At 38.3% G+C, this 15684-nt stretch overlaps 1 protein-coding gene across 44 annotated transcripts in view; it reads right to left on the minus strand.

Moving 5' to 3' along the window:
* Positions 1-15684, minus strand: part of KCNMA1 (potassium calcium-activated channel subfamily M alpha 1) — a 731637-nt gene that overhangs the window by 239082 nt on the left and 476871 nt on the right. For 43 of the 44 annotated variants that reach the window (XM_019813336.3, XM_045040192.1, XM_019813339.3 and 40 more), the window contains one exon: positions 2087-2162. In XM_019813336.3, the coding sequence (XP_019668895.2) occupies positions 2087-2162 (76 nt within the window). Of the gene's footprint in view, positions 1-2086; positions 2163-2295; positions 2330-15684 lie in introns of those variants that run through there. The other variant, XM_019813373.2, reaches the window with a different exon arrangement.

The following is a 15684-nucleotide window of genomic DNA, read 5'->3' on the forward strand; positions in this document are numbered from 1 at the left end:
CAAGGTGGGGGGGGGGGTTGTGATGAAAACCCGCTCTACCATAGAAAGAGCTTAACTGAGTGGGAAGTAGGATGATGGGGAGATGTTGTTTGGGGCTCAAGATAGCAGACACCTGGCATCCTGCCACCCCATGAGTCTTCCCTAAGGCCACTCTCTCCTGATTTATAGTCACCTCTGTCCCTTGCTGGCTGCTTCAGCTCTTTCCCCTGTGCCTTGGGAGAATGAACCTCACCCATACTTGTGGCCTTCTTGGTGAATTGTGCACCACAGACATTAGTGCTATTTCCTGCACCTAAAGGAAAAGAATCTTCTCCAAGGATTAGAAAATCGGTGGGTCTCTTGATAAAGGTCCAGAAAAAGATATTTTATTCACATGGCTTAACATTCTCCCAAGTCCAAAAAGGATCCATGTGGAATGCAAGAAAAATGAGAACACAGTTCTCGCCATGTTATTCCTTGGAGTAATGGCACATTCTTAAAACACTGGTGTCAGAGAGTTAAAACCCCCTAATTTATGATGTAAACATGAAACAGGGAACGAGGGGCACTATACCATGTTAGAGAGTGTGGTTAACTCCACATGACACATTCTGCACTAGAAAAAAAACAAGTGTCTCTTAAATCAGTCCCTGTGCTTGGCACTGGGTATGCACCAATTCTACCCTAAAAAATATAGCAGAACAATTATGACATAGGTAAGCATTAAGGATTGCGGGCTTATGGATAATCTTAATTTCAAAAGTAATATGAGTTCATTGCACAGAAGAGCCATAAAAAGGTAGAAACGAGGGTTACTGTCACTCAGAAGAAATAGGAAGAATAACAATATTCACTCTATATTAATAATATTACATAGTATTAAGTGCAACATCAACAAACTCTGACCCCAGGGTAATGAAGGTGCAGAGTAGGGGGACACACTATAGAGGGCTTCTATTACGTTAGATGCTCATTTGCTTTTTAACTTGGCTAACACAAAGAGAATTTGTCCCACATGCACACAGATGAATAGTTAGCAAGGAAAAACCAATTTAGAATTAAACCAAAATAAACAAACAAAAAGCACTAGCCCCAAAGAGGGAAGTCAACAGCCCATCACATTTGTTGGATACGACAGGTTTGGGAAGCTGAGTCCCAGCCTCAGTTACTGGGAAAACAATGCCAAATCCAAGGGCCCTCCCCCACCCCAAATTCAGGTATATTAATTATAAATCACAAAATCCAGAAGCATCCTGTTTTTAATCATTTATCAAACACGTCAACCTAAGAGGAAATGGAACATTAGGAGTGAGCTTCTTAAAGTGTAATTTCCTATAAGAGAAATTTATGGCCTGTACTTATTCTCCATTAGAGTACGTCTAACCTCTTTTATTAGTTTATTCATCAAGGCAGCCTGGTCTCAGACCAGCTCTGCAAACCCACAGGTCATCAGGAAAGGCATCTCTGGGGGATTTTTCCTCCTGCTCCCGTAGTGTTTTCCAGATCATAACACAGTTAACAGAAGCAGTCACAGTACATTCGGCAGAAGGTTTTTAGGTATTCCCCAAAAGGCAATTCACAAAGCAAGCCCCAGGGACTACACTGGCAAGAAAGTGAACATCTAAAATGTACTTTGAAATGAAATGATTTTCTGTTTGCCATATGAGGTTTGTGATTGCCTCTCCAAGAGCACTGCTTCCATTGCTTTTGGGTTTAGGTTCAATTTCTTATTTAGTGATGTAATAAAGGGGCGATTCAGAACCTAGGAGCAAGGACTTCCCAATCAATGAGCTGCTCGATCCCTCATCCACTGTGCACCATCTCTCCAGGACGCTGTGGCTGATTTCCAAGCAACCCACACAGTCCCCCCAAAACTATCTACTTCTCCACATGCACGGCTGTTCCTCTTCTTGCCAGACAGTTCCCAGCCCTGCAGAAGAGAGCAGTTCAAACCCCACCCCGGGCTTTCTCCAGATCTCTGTGTTAGATCACTTCTTCTGAGAATAACAGAACTCTAGCTTTATAGTGATGAACAAAAACACCTGCTATTTATAATTTGGCCTTGGGAACCAGAACGAAGAAAAAAATATGAATAAGAACATCTTACCTTGTTTTAAGGATATTCAGAAACTGCAAAATTTCTGAAAACTGTATCAGTCTGAGAGCTCTTAAAAATCTCAAACCTGGAAAGAGAAATGAAATAGAGACACATTATTCTCACCGTGTGGTTTTAATGTTCACACTCTGCCGTTTGATCTACAGCTGCCAGGGTTGAAGGGATATGAAGTTTTTGCAGGAGATTAAACCAACCGGTACCTTGGACATGGTCCTTCATTCTGATTCTTGACTTTAATCTCAGCTGGTAAACTTTCTCATTAAAGGAGGCCTGTTTTGAGCCCCTGTAGAGGAAGGTCTGGTGGGGAGAGCCCAGTTTAATGAGGCCTCTCTTTTGTCCATCTTGGATTTAAAGCACTATTTCTAGTTACCTACTGGTCTGAGAGGATTTTTGGCTCTGAAAAATACCAGGAATAGCACAGGGTAACCCTTGTGCTAGGAGCAGATTAGGAACAAATCGGATAATCTTATGTCTTTGATGGATTTTTTTTTTAAACTTTATCTTCAGTCCTGATAAAATGAAGAGTATAGGCCACAGCATTATCTGTTTTCTAGAAGGTTCTATATTTTTCTCCCAATCAAAAAAAAAAAAAATCACATCAGTAAGATCTCACTCCCCATAACTTCAGGATCCAAAATGTGTATATTTCCACTTTTACTAAGTATCAAGATAAATGTTTGTCCTTTCTAAATCAGTAATGAAGAGCTGCTGAACGGAAACAAAGAGGTAGATTTCCAGACAGCAGAAGAGAGACGAACACCCGAAAGGAAGATACAATCAAGGATTAAAGAAAACACAAATTATTGTTGTTTTCATAGACCGGGGTAAAATATATTTCTATTCAGATCCAATTCACGAGTTAAAAACAATCTGAGTCACTCAAAGGGCTTCATGTAAGAGAACTGCTTACATGCTTGGTCATCATATAAGAGAATTCCATACAAAATACTGATTACCACAGCTTCAAGATATTTTCAATATCACACCCTTTGCTAATGGGGTTTTCTTCTACAGATTTTTTGAAAGCCTTTTGTCAAGCAGCCCCACGTGCCAAGAGCAGTGCTAAGCAGAGAGTGGGCTAAATTATTGACAGGCTGCTCTAAGCCGGTGGGTGAGACTTTATCCTGCCTCCATACATAAGGCAGGAACTGGTGGGAAGAAGCTCCAGGGATTCACCGGAATGAATCAAGGAAAGGAGACAGACAGGAAGTCCCCCCCTCCCCATATAGCTCCACATCTGGCCCAGGTAGATTTTGCCTTGTTCAAGCATTAGGTACCAAGGAAAAACTAACACAAAGCCCAGGAGGGAAAAAAAATCCCACTGCACAAGAGGGAGAAAAGGATAATGGCTCAAAAGGGAAATTTCTCATCTAAAAAGGATTTACCTTCATGAACAGAAGATTTTCTCAAAAGACATTGGCCTTCTATGCCAAATGATATTTATATTACTCTTATTAAACCAAAAAGCACAGAGATGAGAAGGGATATTGATGAACTGAAGGCCCAGGAGCTGAAACACAGTCTTAACCAAACTGATGAAAGGTTCACTTAACACAGCTGAACACTGCACTGGTTGCAGAGGACAAAACTAAGAAGTAATCCCAGAACACAGAGAACATAAGGAAAAGACAGAGAAAAAGGATAAAACTTAAGAAAATGGAAATGGAGGGGAGATCACAGAAATCCAACCTATGAATAAAACATGTTCTGAAGGGAAGTACAAACAACCTGTAGTTCATAAGTAATGGCCGAGACATAATAGAAAAGAACTTTCTAGAAAAGAAAAAAGGATTTGAGATTAAAAGGCAAAATGAATGATCAGCTCTTAGAAACCCATGCTGAGAAGCATCTGCCTTTTCTTTTCTTCAAGTTTCAAGTATTAAAATACATTAAAAAACAAAGTGTCAGGGTGGGGAGAGGGTCACCATTAATGCCACTAAGACCACAAGATGTAACAGTCAGTATAAATGACAATGGGGCAACACTCAGAACTTGAAGATGAGGAGAATCCGATCCAAGACTTTTATGCACAGTCTAGCACTTGTTCAACAATAAAGACAACAAAAAATGTCTTAAAAAATCCAGGATCTCAGGGGTGCCTGGGTGGCTCAGTTGATTAAGCGTCCAACTTCAGCTCAGGTCATGATCTCGCGATTCATGAATTCAAGTCCCGCATCAGACTCTGTGCTGGCAGCTCACAGCCTGAAGCCTACTTCAGATTCTGTGTCTCCCTCTGTCTCAGCCTCTCCCCTGCTCACACTCGGTCTCTCTCAAAAATAAATAAACAATTAAAAAAAATTTTAAAAATCCAGGATCCCAGAAAATACATTGTTTGTGGAAAATATTTTCAAAGTTAGCAAGCCTTATTAAATTGGAGTGAGTAGCAGAGGCTGGAAGGTGTAGTTTAAAAAATTTTTTAATGTTTATTTATATTTGAGAGAGAGAGAGAGAAACAGAGTGCAAGCGGGTCAGGGACAGAGAGAGAGGCAGATAGAATCCGAAGCAGGCTCCAGGCTCTGAGCTGTCAGCACAGAGCCCAACGTGGGGCTCGAACTCACAAACTGTGAGATCATGACCTGAGCCGAAGTTGGACACTGAACCAACTGAGTCACCCAGGCACCCCTGGAAGGTGTATTTTTAACAAACTCTACTGTTGGTCCTAAGCATCCAGCCCAGCCTGGATGGCTGGTCTTAGTCCAGCACCACTGGCATGCACTTGTGGGAGATGAAAAACCAAATTTAGAAACTTGAGGTAGAAAAAAACCCAGTAGCACAGAAACCAGTCAGGAAATAATGATGTTTTAGTAATTATTAGCTGCTAATGGTTTCATCCTGAAAAGCTTGTGTGTGCATGTTTGAGTGTATATATATATATATATATATATATATATATATATATATATATATTACGCTTATGAAAACAAAAATAGGATACATATGACCCAAGCTTTGAACTGGATTTCTTTCTTTCTACTGTAGGTGATGCTATTTGTATCCTATATTATTTGTCTGTAGCTTGCCACATTTTAAAGGGACTCACTCACAAAAATATAATAATAGAATAAAAGCTTCCCTTTTAATGGAGCTGTATGAAAACAAGGGTAGGAAAAACAGTGAATTCAGCAGCCAAAGGTCCTAGGCTCTTGCTAGAAGCAAACTGTAGATCTAGCTCTGAGCACTTTGTCAACAAAGTAAGGAATGCAACATCAGAAGATTAATGATGTCCAGAAGAGAAAAGCAAGCTGGTTCTTAGGAAAACAGGTTTTCCAGGATGGAGACAGGAGAGAACTGTCTCAGAACTGTCTCCCTGAAAAAGCGACCACCGTAGGTAATACAAGAACGGGCTGAACAACAGTGGGCTTTTATTTGACTGCCTCATGCTGGTCATTTCCATGGCATTGGCTTTCATTAATGCAAATGAGCAAACAAAGTTCTATGTGGATTAAAAAAAAAAATCAGTCTACATTTTATCTTTAGGTCAAGCCAAACTGTCTGAAGAAATAGTGGTTTGAAGGACATACTCTTCAGTTCCCTAACTACTTTCTGCCCTGGACCCTGGGGGCCTATTCTCAGCATAGCAGCCAGAATGAACCTGTTAAAAAGTAAAACAGATCACACCATTCCTCTGCTCAAAATCCTCCAATATCCGCATTTCACACAGAGTAAAAGTCAAAGTCCTTGAAGGGCCTAAAGCAAAGGCAACCCATTTCCTTCTGGATCTGATGTCCTCCCCCACTCCTGACATTACTCTCCCTTCAACCTGGCTGCCCTCCTCAGTGATCATCCCCGCCGGTACAGGCAAGCTCCTGTGCATGGGTCCTTCCTGGACACGCTGCTCTCTGTCTGGAGGGCTCTTCCCCACGTGGCCACGGGATTTACTCCCCCACCTCCTGTAGGTGTTTCCTTAATGCAGCCGTCTAGCAAGACCTGCCCCTGCTACTCTACCCCAAATGCAAGCCCCCTCCTTCTCCATCCCCCTAACTCTTATTCTTCATGCCCACATTTCTTCTCTCCTCAGCACGAAGAAGCGCTAGTGTCTTACTTGCTTATGTCATTTACTTTCTGACTCCCTATGTATAGCATCAGCTCAATGAAGGGAGGAACTGCTGTCTGCTTTGCTCGTGGCTTTATTTCATAGATGTAAATTAGTACCTGGCACAAGGTGGGAGCTCAATAAACACTCAGTTGAACTGAATAAATGAATCAGACTTTTGAGAAAGCATGAGCAGATAGCTCCAGAGTACATACTCTGCATTCAGGAGTATGTACCCAGCTTCCTGAAGAAAAGAGTCATGAGCACTGAGGGCTTACCTGACGAGCTAAGGGCTGACACCCTTAGGAAATGTAAAGCATCCTAATACAGGAAAAGCTCTTAACCAGTGGCCACTCTGCTGCACCCAGAGAGATCCTACAGAGGTACAGACAGCAACTCAAATTACATACAAGAGGCCAAGAAAAGGGAGAGGTGGGATGGGTAATGCCTAAATGGCAAACCATTTGTCTTCTTTGCTTCATGATACTGTATTCTTACTACGTGTTTCCTATGACTGAACATCTCTGGAATAAAATGATATTCTAGGAAAATATAAAATGACTCTAACAGTTGGAAAGAAGCAAATGTGTGTGTACCGAAAAACATGAATTATGCCCCCACAAAGATCCAGATGAGTTCAAGTCAGTTCCTTTAAATATTAAGAAATAGCAAATTTCTCTATACTATATAGTCAACTAATTAAAATGGATTGGCTTTTCAAAAATTTTTAAAGTTTATTTATTTATTTGGAGAGAGAGAAAGAACAGGGGAGGGCAGAGAGAGAGGGAGAGGGAGAATCCCAACCAGGCTCTGCACTGTTGGCACAGAGTCTGATATGGGGCTCGAACTTATGAACTGTGAGAACATGACCTGAGCCTAAATCAAGAGTCAGACATTCAACTGACTGAGCCACCCAGGAGCCCCTAAAATGGATTGTTCTTTCTTTTCCTGCACTCTGTATTGGTTTAGAAAGCTGGAATTACCTGGACACAGGTACTCCACACATTGGGGGAAAAAAGGCAAACTCATCACATAATGACTAACTACAAGAATCCTAAATAAAACACTATCATATCATATCTGAGACTATATTAAATGAATAACACACATGAGCTGTAGTGGGTGTTGTGAAGCACAGAGGTCTTTATTTTCCCCTGACTCCTGAAGTGGTTTCACCTAAGGTTACATCCTTGCCATGGGAGGCCCCCAATGAGCAGTAAGTGTGGGGACAAAAATTCGCTGCCCTGCCCCATTTGGGATAACCCTAAGGAGCCATCCAGCTGCAGAGCTCTATGTGGCATTGGCTGAGGCCTCTGTTGCAACCGTACTAGAGCTGGAGTTCTCCACCCAGTCTTATTACCTTTATCTCTCGGATCATACCCTGAAGATACAAAGGTTCAACATCTTTGGGATCCAGCAAAAGCAGTTCTAAGAAGGAAGTATATAGTAATACAGGCCTATCTCAAAAACAAGAAAAATCTCAAATAAACAATCTGATCTTAAAGTCCAAAATTAGTAGAAGGAAAAAAATAATAAAGATCAGAGTGGAAACAAAAAAAAAAAAAGAGACTAAGTAGAAAGATAGAAAAAAATCAATGAAACTTAGGAGCCAGTGTTTTGAAAAGATATACAAAATTGATAAACTAGTCAGACTCAGAGAGAGAAGAGAGAGAGAGAGAGAGAGAGAGAGAGAGAGAGAGAGAGAGAGAGAGAAGTCAAATAAATAAAATAAAAAATGAAGAAGAGGAGGACACCTGTCTGGCTCAGTCAGAAGAGCATGAAACTCTTCATCTTGAGATCATAAGTTTGAATCCCCCCATTGGGTATAGAGATTACTAAAAGAAAGAAATAAACTTTAAAAAAGTAAAGCATAGTTTCAAACTAATATTGCAGAAATACAAAGAATTACAAGATATTACTATGAAAAATTATATGCCAATAAATTGGACAACCTAAAAGAAATAGATAAGTCCCTAGAAACAAATAGTCTTCTAAGACTAAATAGGAAAGAAATAGAAAATTGGAATAGACTGATTACTAGAACAAAATTTAATCAGTCATCAAAAAACTCCCAACGAACAAAAGTCTAGGACCAGATGGCTTCACAGATGAATTGTACCAAACTTTGAAAGAATAGTTAATACCTATCCTTCTCAAACTATTCCAAAAAATAGAAAAGAATGCTTCCAAATTCATTCTATGAGGTCAGCATTACTGTGATACCAAAACCAAACAAAGACACTATAACAGAAAAGAAAATTATGTACCAGTGTCCCTTGGCGCAAGCAGTCTCAACAAGGCAAAAACATACCAATATCCAAAATGAACCTAGATGCGAAAGTCCTCAAAAATATTAGCAAACCATACAAAAATGATCATTTACCATGATCAAGTGGAATTTATTCCAAGGATGATTCAATATGCACAAATCAATCAACATGATACAGCACATTAACAAAAGGGACGACAAAAATGGTATGATCATTTCAATAGATGCAGGAAAAGCATTTTTTAAAAAAATCAACATCCATTCATGATAAAAGTTCTCCACAAAGTGGGCAGAAAAGGAAATGCCTCATCATAATAAAGGCTATATATGACAAACCCACAGCTAACATGATACTCAATGATCAAAAGCTGAAAGTTTTTCCCCTAAAATCAGGAAAAAGAAAGGATGTCTACTCTCATCACTTTTATTTAACCTAGTACTGGAAGTCCTAGCCATAGCAATCAGGCAAGAAATAAAAAGTCATCCAAGTTCGTAAGGAGGAGGTAAAACTGTACTACTTGCAGATGACATAATATTTTACATAGAAGATCCTAAAGACTTCACTAAAAGTCTATTAGAACTGGTAAATGAATTCAGTAAAGTTACAGGATACAAAATAAATATACAGAAATCTGATGTGTTTCTATACAGTACTAATGAAATAGCAGAAAGAGAAATTAATAAAACAATCTCATTTATAATTACATCAAAAAGAATACAATAGGAAAAAAATTAATCAAGGAGGTGAAAAACCTCTACTCTGAAAACTATAAGACATTGATGAAAGGCACTGAAAACAACACAAATAAATGGAAAGATATTCCATGTTCATAGATCAGAAAAATTAATGTTGTTAAAATGCCCACACTACCCAAAGCAATTTACAGATTCAATACAATCCTTATCAAATGCCAATAGTATTTTTCACAGAACTAGAACAAATCATTCTAAAATTTGTATGGAACCACAAGAGACCCCAAGTAGCTAAAGCAATCTTGAGAAAAAAGAACAAAGCTGGAGATATCACAATCCCAGATTTCAAGATATACCACAAAGTTACAGTAATAAAAACAGTATGATACCAGCACAAAAACAGACACATAGATCAATGAAACAGAATAGAGATCCCAGAAATAAACCCATGCATATCTATGGTTAATTAATCTACAACAAAGGAGATAAGAATATACAATGGGGAAAAGGCAGTCTCTTCAATAAATGGTGCTGGGAAAATTACATGCTGGGATAGCTACATGCAGAGGCATAAAACTGGACCACTTTCTTATACTTTACACAAAAATAAACTCAAAGTTGATTCAATACCTAAATATGAAACCTGAAACCATAAAACTCCTAGAATAAAATGCAGACAGTAATCTCTTGGACATAAATCTTAGCAATATTATTCTGGATATGTCTCCTCAGACAAGGGAAACAAAAGAAAAAATAAACATTTGGGACTAGTGAAACAAAACAAACAAAAACGCCAACAAAACAAAAAACCAACCTACTGAAAGGGAGAAGATATTTGCAAATGACACATCTAAAAGGGGCTGATATCCAAAATATATAAAGAACTCATATCACTCAATACAAAGAAAAGTAATCTGACTCAAAAATGAGCAGAGGACCTAAAGAGATATTTTTCCAAAGAAGACATATAGATGGCCAACAGACATATGAGAAGATGCTCAACATCACTGATCGCAAGAAAATGAAAATCAAAAACACAATGAGATATCACCTCACACCTGTCAGAATGGCTAGAATTAAAAACAGAAGAAATAACAAGTATTAACAAGGGATGTGGAGAAAAGGAAACCTTCATGCATTGTTGGTGGGAATGTAAAATGGTGTAGCTACTGTGGAAAACAGTATGGAGTTTCCTCAAAAACAGAAATGCAATATGATCCAGTAATTCCATTTCTGAGTATTTACACAAAGAAGATGAAAACACTAACTTGAAAAGATATATTTACCCCTATGTTTATTGCAGGATTATTTACAATAGCCAAGATATGGAAGCAACCTATATATCCATTGATAAAGAAGATGTATATATACACACATATGTGCGTGCACGCGTGCGTGCGCGTGTGCGCGCACGCACACACACACACACACACACACACACACAATGGATTACTCAGCCATCAAAAAGAATGAAATCTTGCCATTCGTGACAACATGCATGGAAGGAAAGAGTATAATGCTAAGTGAAATAAATCAGACAGAAAAAGACAAATACCACATAATCTCACTTACGCACAGAACCTAAAAACAAAGCAAATGAACAAACAAAAATGAACTCATAAATACAGAGAAGAAACTGGCAAATGCCAAAGGAGAAGCTGGGGAAGGGATCAGAGAAATAGGTGAGGTAGATTAAGTTATAAAACAAGTCACAGGGCTGAAGAGTACAGGTAATAACTTTGTATGATGACAGATAGTAACTACACTTACCATGGTGAGCATTTCAGGATGTATATAATTGTAAAATCACTATGTTGTACACCTGAAATTATATCTCAACTATACTTCAATTTTAAAAAAATACCCTGGAGATTGTATACCAGAAGAATAAGTATTCTGATGATACATGCAGGCACGTTGGTGGTACTCAATAAATGGTAATTTCATCATATGAAGCTCGAACTCATGAACGGTAAGATCATGACCTGAGCCAAAGTTAAGAGCAGGATGCTTAACTGACTGAGCCACCCAGATGCCCCAGTCGTCTACTATTCTCGATCACTTCTTTTATGCCAAAATCCTTAATTATAGTTTACACATACAACAGAAGAAAATAGCTAAAAATAGACTGGGCAGTGTGTCCACCACAATTTGTAAGCAATGGAGCCAAGTCTCAACCCAAATTTGTGTACCTGCACAAAGCCTAAGCTTGGAAACACTGCCCCGGCACAGACTTCAGCCAGTCAGTTCCAACTGCAAACATCAGTACTCAAGTAAGCACTTTCAACATGGAGATCCTCTTGCCAGAGTCTGCTAACAATGTGCCACCACTATGTAAATGGTCATCTGCCCACAACCCCACCAGATTGATACCCTGATAAAGAAAAGAAGGGAGGGAAGAAGGGAAACTAAGCCTCTGAATTTGAAGGGCCCAAATAGGAGTTGATCACTATTTTAGTTTTCTTTTCTATGTCAACAAATGAAGTTCATTATTTTTCACATACTTATCAGTCATTGTATTTTTTCTTTAAAGTGCTTTATAGTGGCCTTTGCCACATGACCTGTGTCTTCATCTTATAAATAAATTTGGGCTTTGTTATACTGAGGACATTTTGTTCTCTAGTATCTCCCACAGTTCGTCATTCTTGTTTTAATTTTGCTTAAGGTTTTTTCTAAGTCTAAAATTTTGTTTTCTTTCTTTTCAAATTCTAAATTTGTTATATGGTCAAATACATCAATCTTTCATCATTGTTTCTTTCTTTTAATATTCAATAATGGCCACCTCCAACATAAAAACAGGCTTTTTAAATGCATCCACCTTTCCTCTTTATACGTTTAGGGCAGTGGTTCTGAACCTTGGCTGCACATTTCAAACACCTGGGAAGCTTTAAGAATTACTGATACCTGTGTCCATTCTGACTTTATGGGCCTTGGTACAGCCAGGCAGAGGGAGTCTTAAGCTCTGAGATGATTCTAAGGAGCTGTCAAGGTTGAGAAGCGTTGCAAACTTTTTCTGTAAATGGGCAGATAGCAATTATTTTAGGTTCTCTCACAACTCCCACTCTGCTGTAAATATATGTAAATGAATGGGCGTGGCCATATTCCAATAAAGTTTTATTCAAATAATAGCCCAAGGGCCCTAGTTTGCTACACCTGCATTAGAGACCTACTATCAAATTCCACATTCACAGGAACTGCCTAGGATTTATTAACATTCAGATTCTGATTCAGTGGGTCTGAGATGGGGCCTGATACTCTACATATCTAACCAGCTCTAAAATGATGCAGATGCTCTTGGTCAGAGACCACACTTTGAGAAATCAAGGCTGGAACGCAGTAATTCCCAGACTTTGCTGCTAATGCAATCACTCCAGGGATTTTAAAACAATACTGATACCTGCCTCCCCCTCCCAGATACTCAGATTTAATTGGCCTGGGGTACAACCTAGGTGTCAGAATTTTTTAAACTCCCCAGATGATTCTAAAGTGCAACCAAGTTTGGGAACCACTGGTTGAGAATATCTTTTTTTTTTCCTTTTAACCTTGTTACTCTATCTTGATGTATTTATTTATTTTGGTTAATAGTGTACCAAAGGAACCAAACTTTATTTTTGTTCTCAAATAGTTAGCAAATTTCCCCTTACCTGAGTAATCACTTGAGTAACCTAAAACCACTAGTATACCCACTAAGCATGCTGCCTCGCTACTTAATTTTAAAGAGCATACTTGCTAACTATAACTTAGAAGAAATCAATAGTATAATAAGACACTACCTATAAAAAATACATTCAGCTTAAGATCTTAGCAAAAAAGTAGTCTTAACAACATTAGGAGGTAGATGATTTCTATTTTAGTGTTTATAACTGAATACTCAGAAAACCAATAAAGATTAAAAGTGATAAAAAAATTTATGGGGACAAACAATAACAACAGTCAAACAAAGGATAAAATAAATGACTGGCTCACCCAATAGAGAAGCAAATAGAAAAAACAATTCATGTACAGTTATATACTAATAAAACTGAAAACCTCAGTAATAGGGGATGACTTCTCCAAAATGTAAACCTTGAAAGTTGATATGACCAAATGGGGAAATAAGTCATTGCAGAATTGTAGCTGGTATGTAAATAGGAAAATGTACTAATACCTTCCTCTCAAAGGCTTTGCAACCATATAATTTATCATTAAATTCTTTAAAACATTTTTTATTGAAATTCTAAACTATCCCATAATACAAAAAAGATAGAAAGCTACTAAGAAAATAAACATCAACCTGCTACGAAAAACTGACTTTTCAAAACACAAAAATAAAATAATCTCACGAATGTTAGAGATGCTGCATTCTACATAAAATACCAATATATATAATTCATCAGTGGATCAAATAATACTCCAGAGCATCGTAGTTAGATTTAGCAGGTTGAAAACAATGCTTTATCTCTGCCCCCTCTCAAAACCTCACTAAAGTAATACTAGTGGGGGAAAATGGTAAAATGCCCAAAGACAAAAAGAAGGGAAGAGAGGCTATAGCACATAAGAGCAAAGCACAAAATGTTGGCAGGTGAAAAGTGGATACTTGGTTGGAAATTAACTCAATAGAACTAAGAAACCTAATTTCACATTTGTATGACACATAGAGCAACCATATACACATATATGTATACGTATATGTATATATATTGAACGCATTTGTTATATGTCTCTATATTTAACATATATATTAATAACTATATATATATATATATATATAACCATAATGATAAAAGAATATATGAAATGTCCTTTGTCAACAAATTTCAATGAGGAATTCCACAAAGACTGAGGTTGGAGGAGGTGGCAGATGGGGAGATTTTAGTAAAGAAGAAAACAACTGTCTAAAAAATGAAATGGGGTGACTGACACTGGGAAGGAGGAGGCTGGGACAGTGACACTGACTGATGGGGGCACCAAATGGGAGCAGCCAGGACACAGCAATAAGTGTGGGCATTTTAGTTGCTAAGCAATACTGAGTGAACAGGTAAGTCCTAGAAAGAAATTGTCACCACAGCTGTAAGAACAGCTACTAGAGCGGAAGGCAGCACTGCACAGCCCAGCATTCACTGGACAAGTTGCCAGAGGCAAAGACAGCACTCACAGCACACATCTCAAATCCAAAGAGGAACACAGAATTGAGAAAGTCATTTTGAGGAAAATCAAGTTTCCTTTGAAAAAAATACATATTCTAGGGGCGCCTGGGTGGTTTAGTCAGTTGAACGTCCAACTTCGGCTCAGGTCATGATCTCAGGGTTTGCGGGTTTGAGCCCCATGTTGGGCTCTGTGCTGACAGCTGAAGCCTGGAGACTGCTTCAGATTCTGTATCTCTCTCTCTGTCTCTCTCTCTCTGCCCCTCCCTTGCTTGCATTCTGTCTCTCTCTCTCTCAAAAACCAATAAATAGTAAAAAAAAATTTTTTTAAAGAAAAAAATGCATATTCTAGCAAACTGACATTTGAGAATACAACATGAAAGCAACAGCTTCAGAAAAAATTTAATTGAAAACCATAAAGAGTTGTAACAAAATATGTCAACACTACGAAGTCAAGTAGATAGCTGAGAAATTAAAATTTGAATATCAAAGCGTTAAAAAGTCAACAAAACAGAAGAGTGGACATAGCTACATACAAACCGGAGGGCTGAACTATCAAATAGAGATCTCTTCCTTCAAAAGGATAAAAAATACAAAGGAAAAGTCAAGGCATGGAAAACAAGTACAGCATTTTTAACATTTATGTAGTTGAATTTCCAAAAGGAGAAAATAAAGGCAACTGGAAGGAGGAAAAACTCAAATAATATTAGAATCAAGTTTCCCTGGCCAGAAGAATGACCTGTATCCTTAGATTGGAAAGGTCTGTTAAGTATCCAGCAGGTTGCATTGTCAAAGGTCCAAATCTAGGCATATCATGGTGGCATTTCAGAACATCAGTGTAAAGATCTAAGCCCCTCAAAGCAGTGAAAATCAACTTATTGTCACAGTTCCCCTAGCCACACTGGGTGAAAGGAAACAAAGGAAGGATATCTTCATAATTCTCGGGACAAATCATTTGGAACCAAGAAAGATATACTTAGCCACCTTCAAGAAAAATAAATCCGAAAGAAGTGAGATACAAGAACCAATGTAGGAAAAGAATTAAAAGTAACTGATTGGTTTATGTGTTGGCTGAATATTACAAGACATAATAAATAATAGCAACGACCCCAAAATTAAAATCTCTAGATGATACTGTATGTAAGATAGAGATATGGAGATGGGACAGCAGTGGAGGTAATAAAGGTGTGCTAAAGCTCCTGTCCTGCTTGAGGAGAAAATACTATTTTTTAAGTGTATTTATTATAAGTAATCTCTACACCCAACGTGGGGCTCAAACTCATGACCCCTAGATTAAGAGATACATACTCTTCTGATTGAGCCAGCCAGGTGCCCCGAGGGGAAGATACTATTAATTATACGTATTAATAGAAAAATTATGTTTAAGTATGTGTATCAAAAACTTAAATAGGGGCTCTCATGTGGCTCAGTCAGTTGAGTGTTCGAATTCGGCTTAGGTCATGATCTCAGG

This window comes from Felis catus, chromosome D2 (assembly GCF_018350175.1).
Source record: "Felis catus isolate Fca126 chromosome D2, F.catus_Fca126_mat1.0, whole genome shotgun sequence".
In the NCBI taxonomy this organism is placed as follows: Eukaryota; Metazoa; Chordata; class Mammalia; order Carnivora; family Felidae; genus Felis; species Felis catus.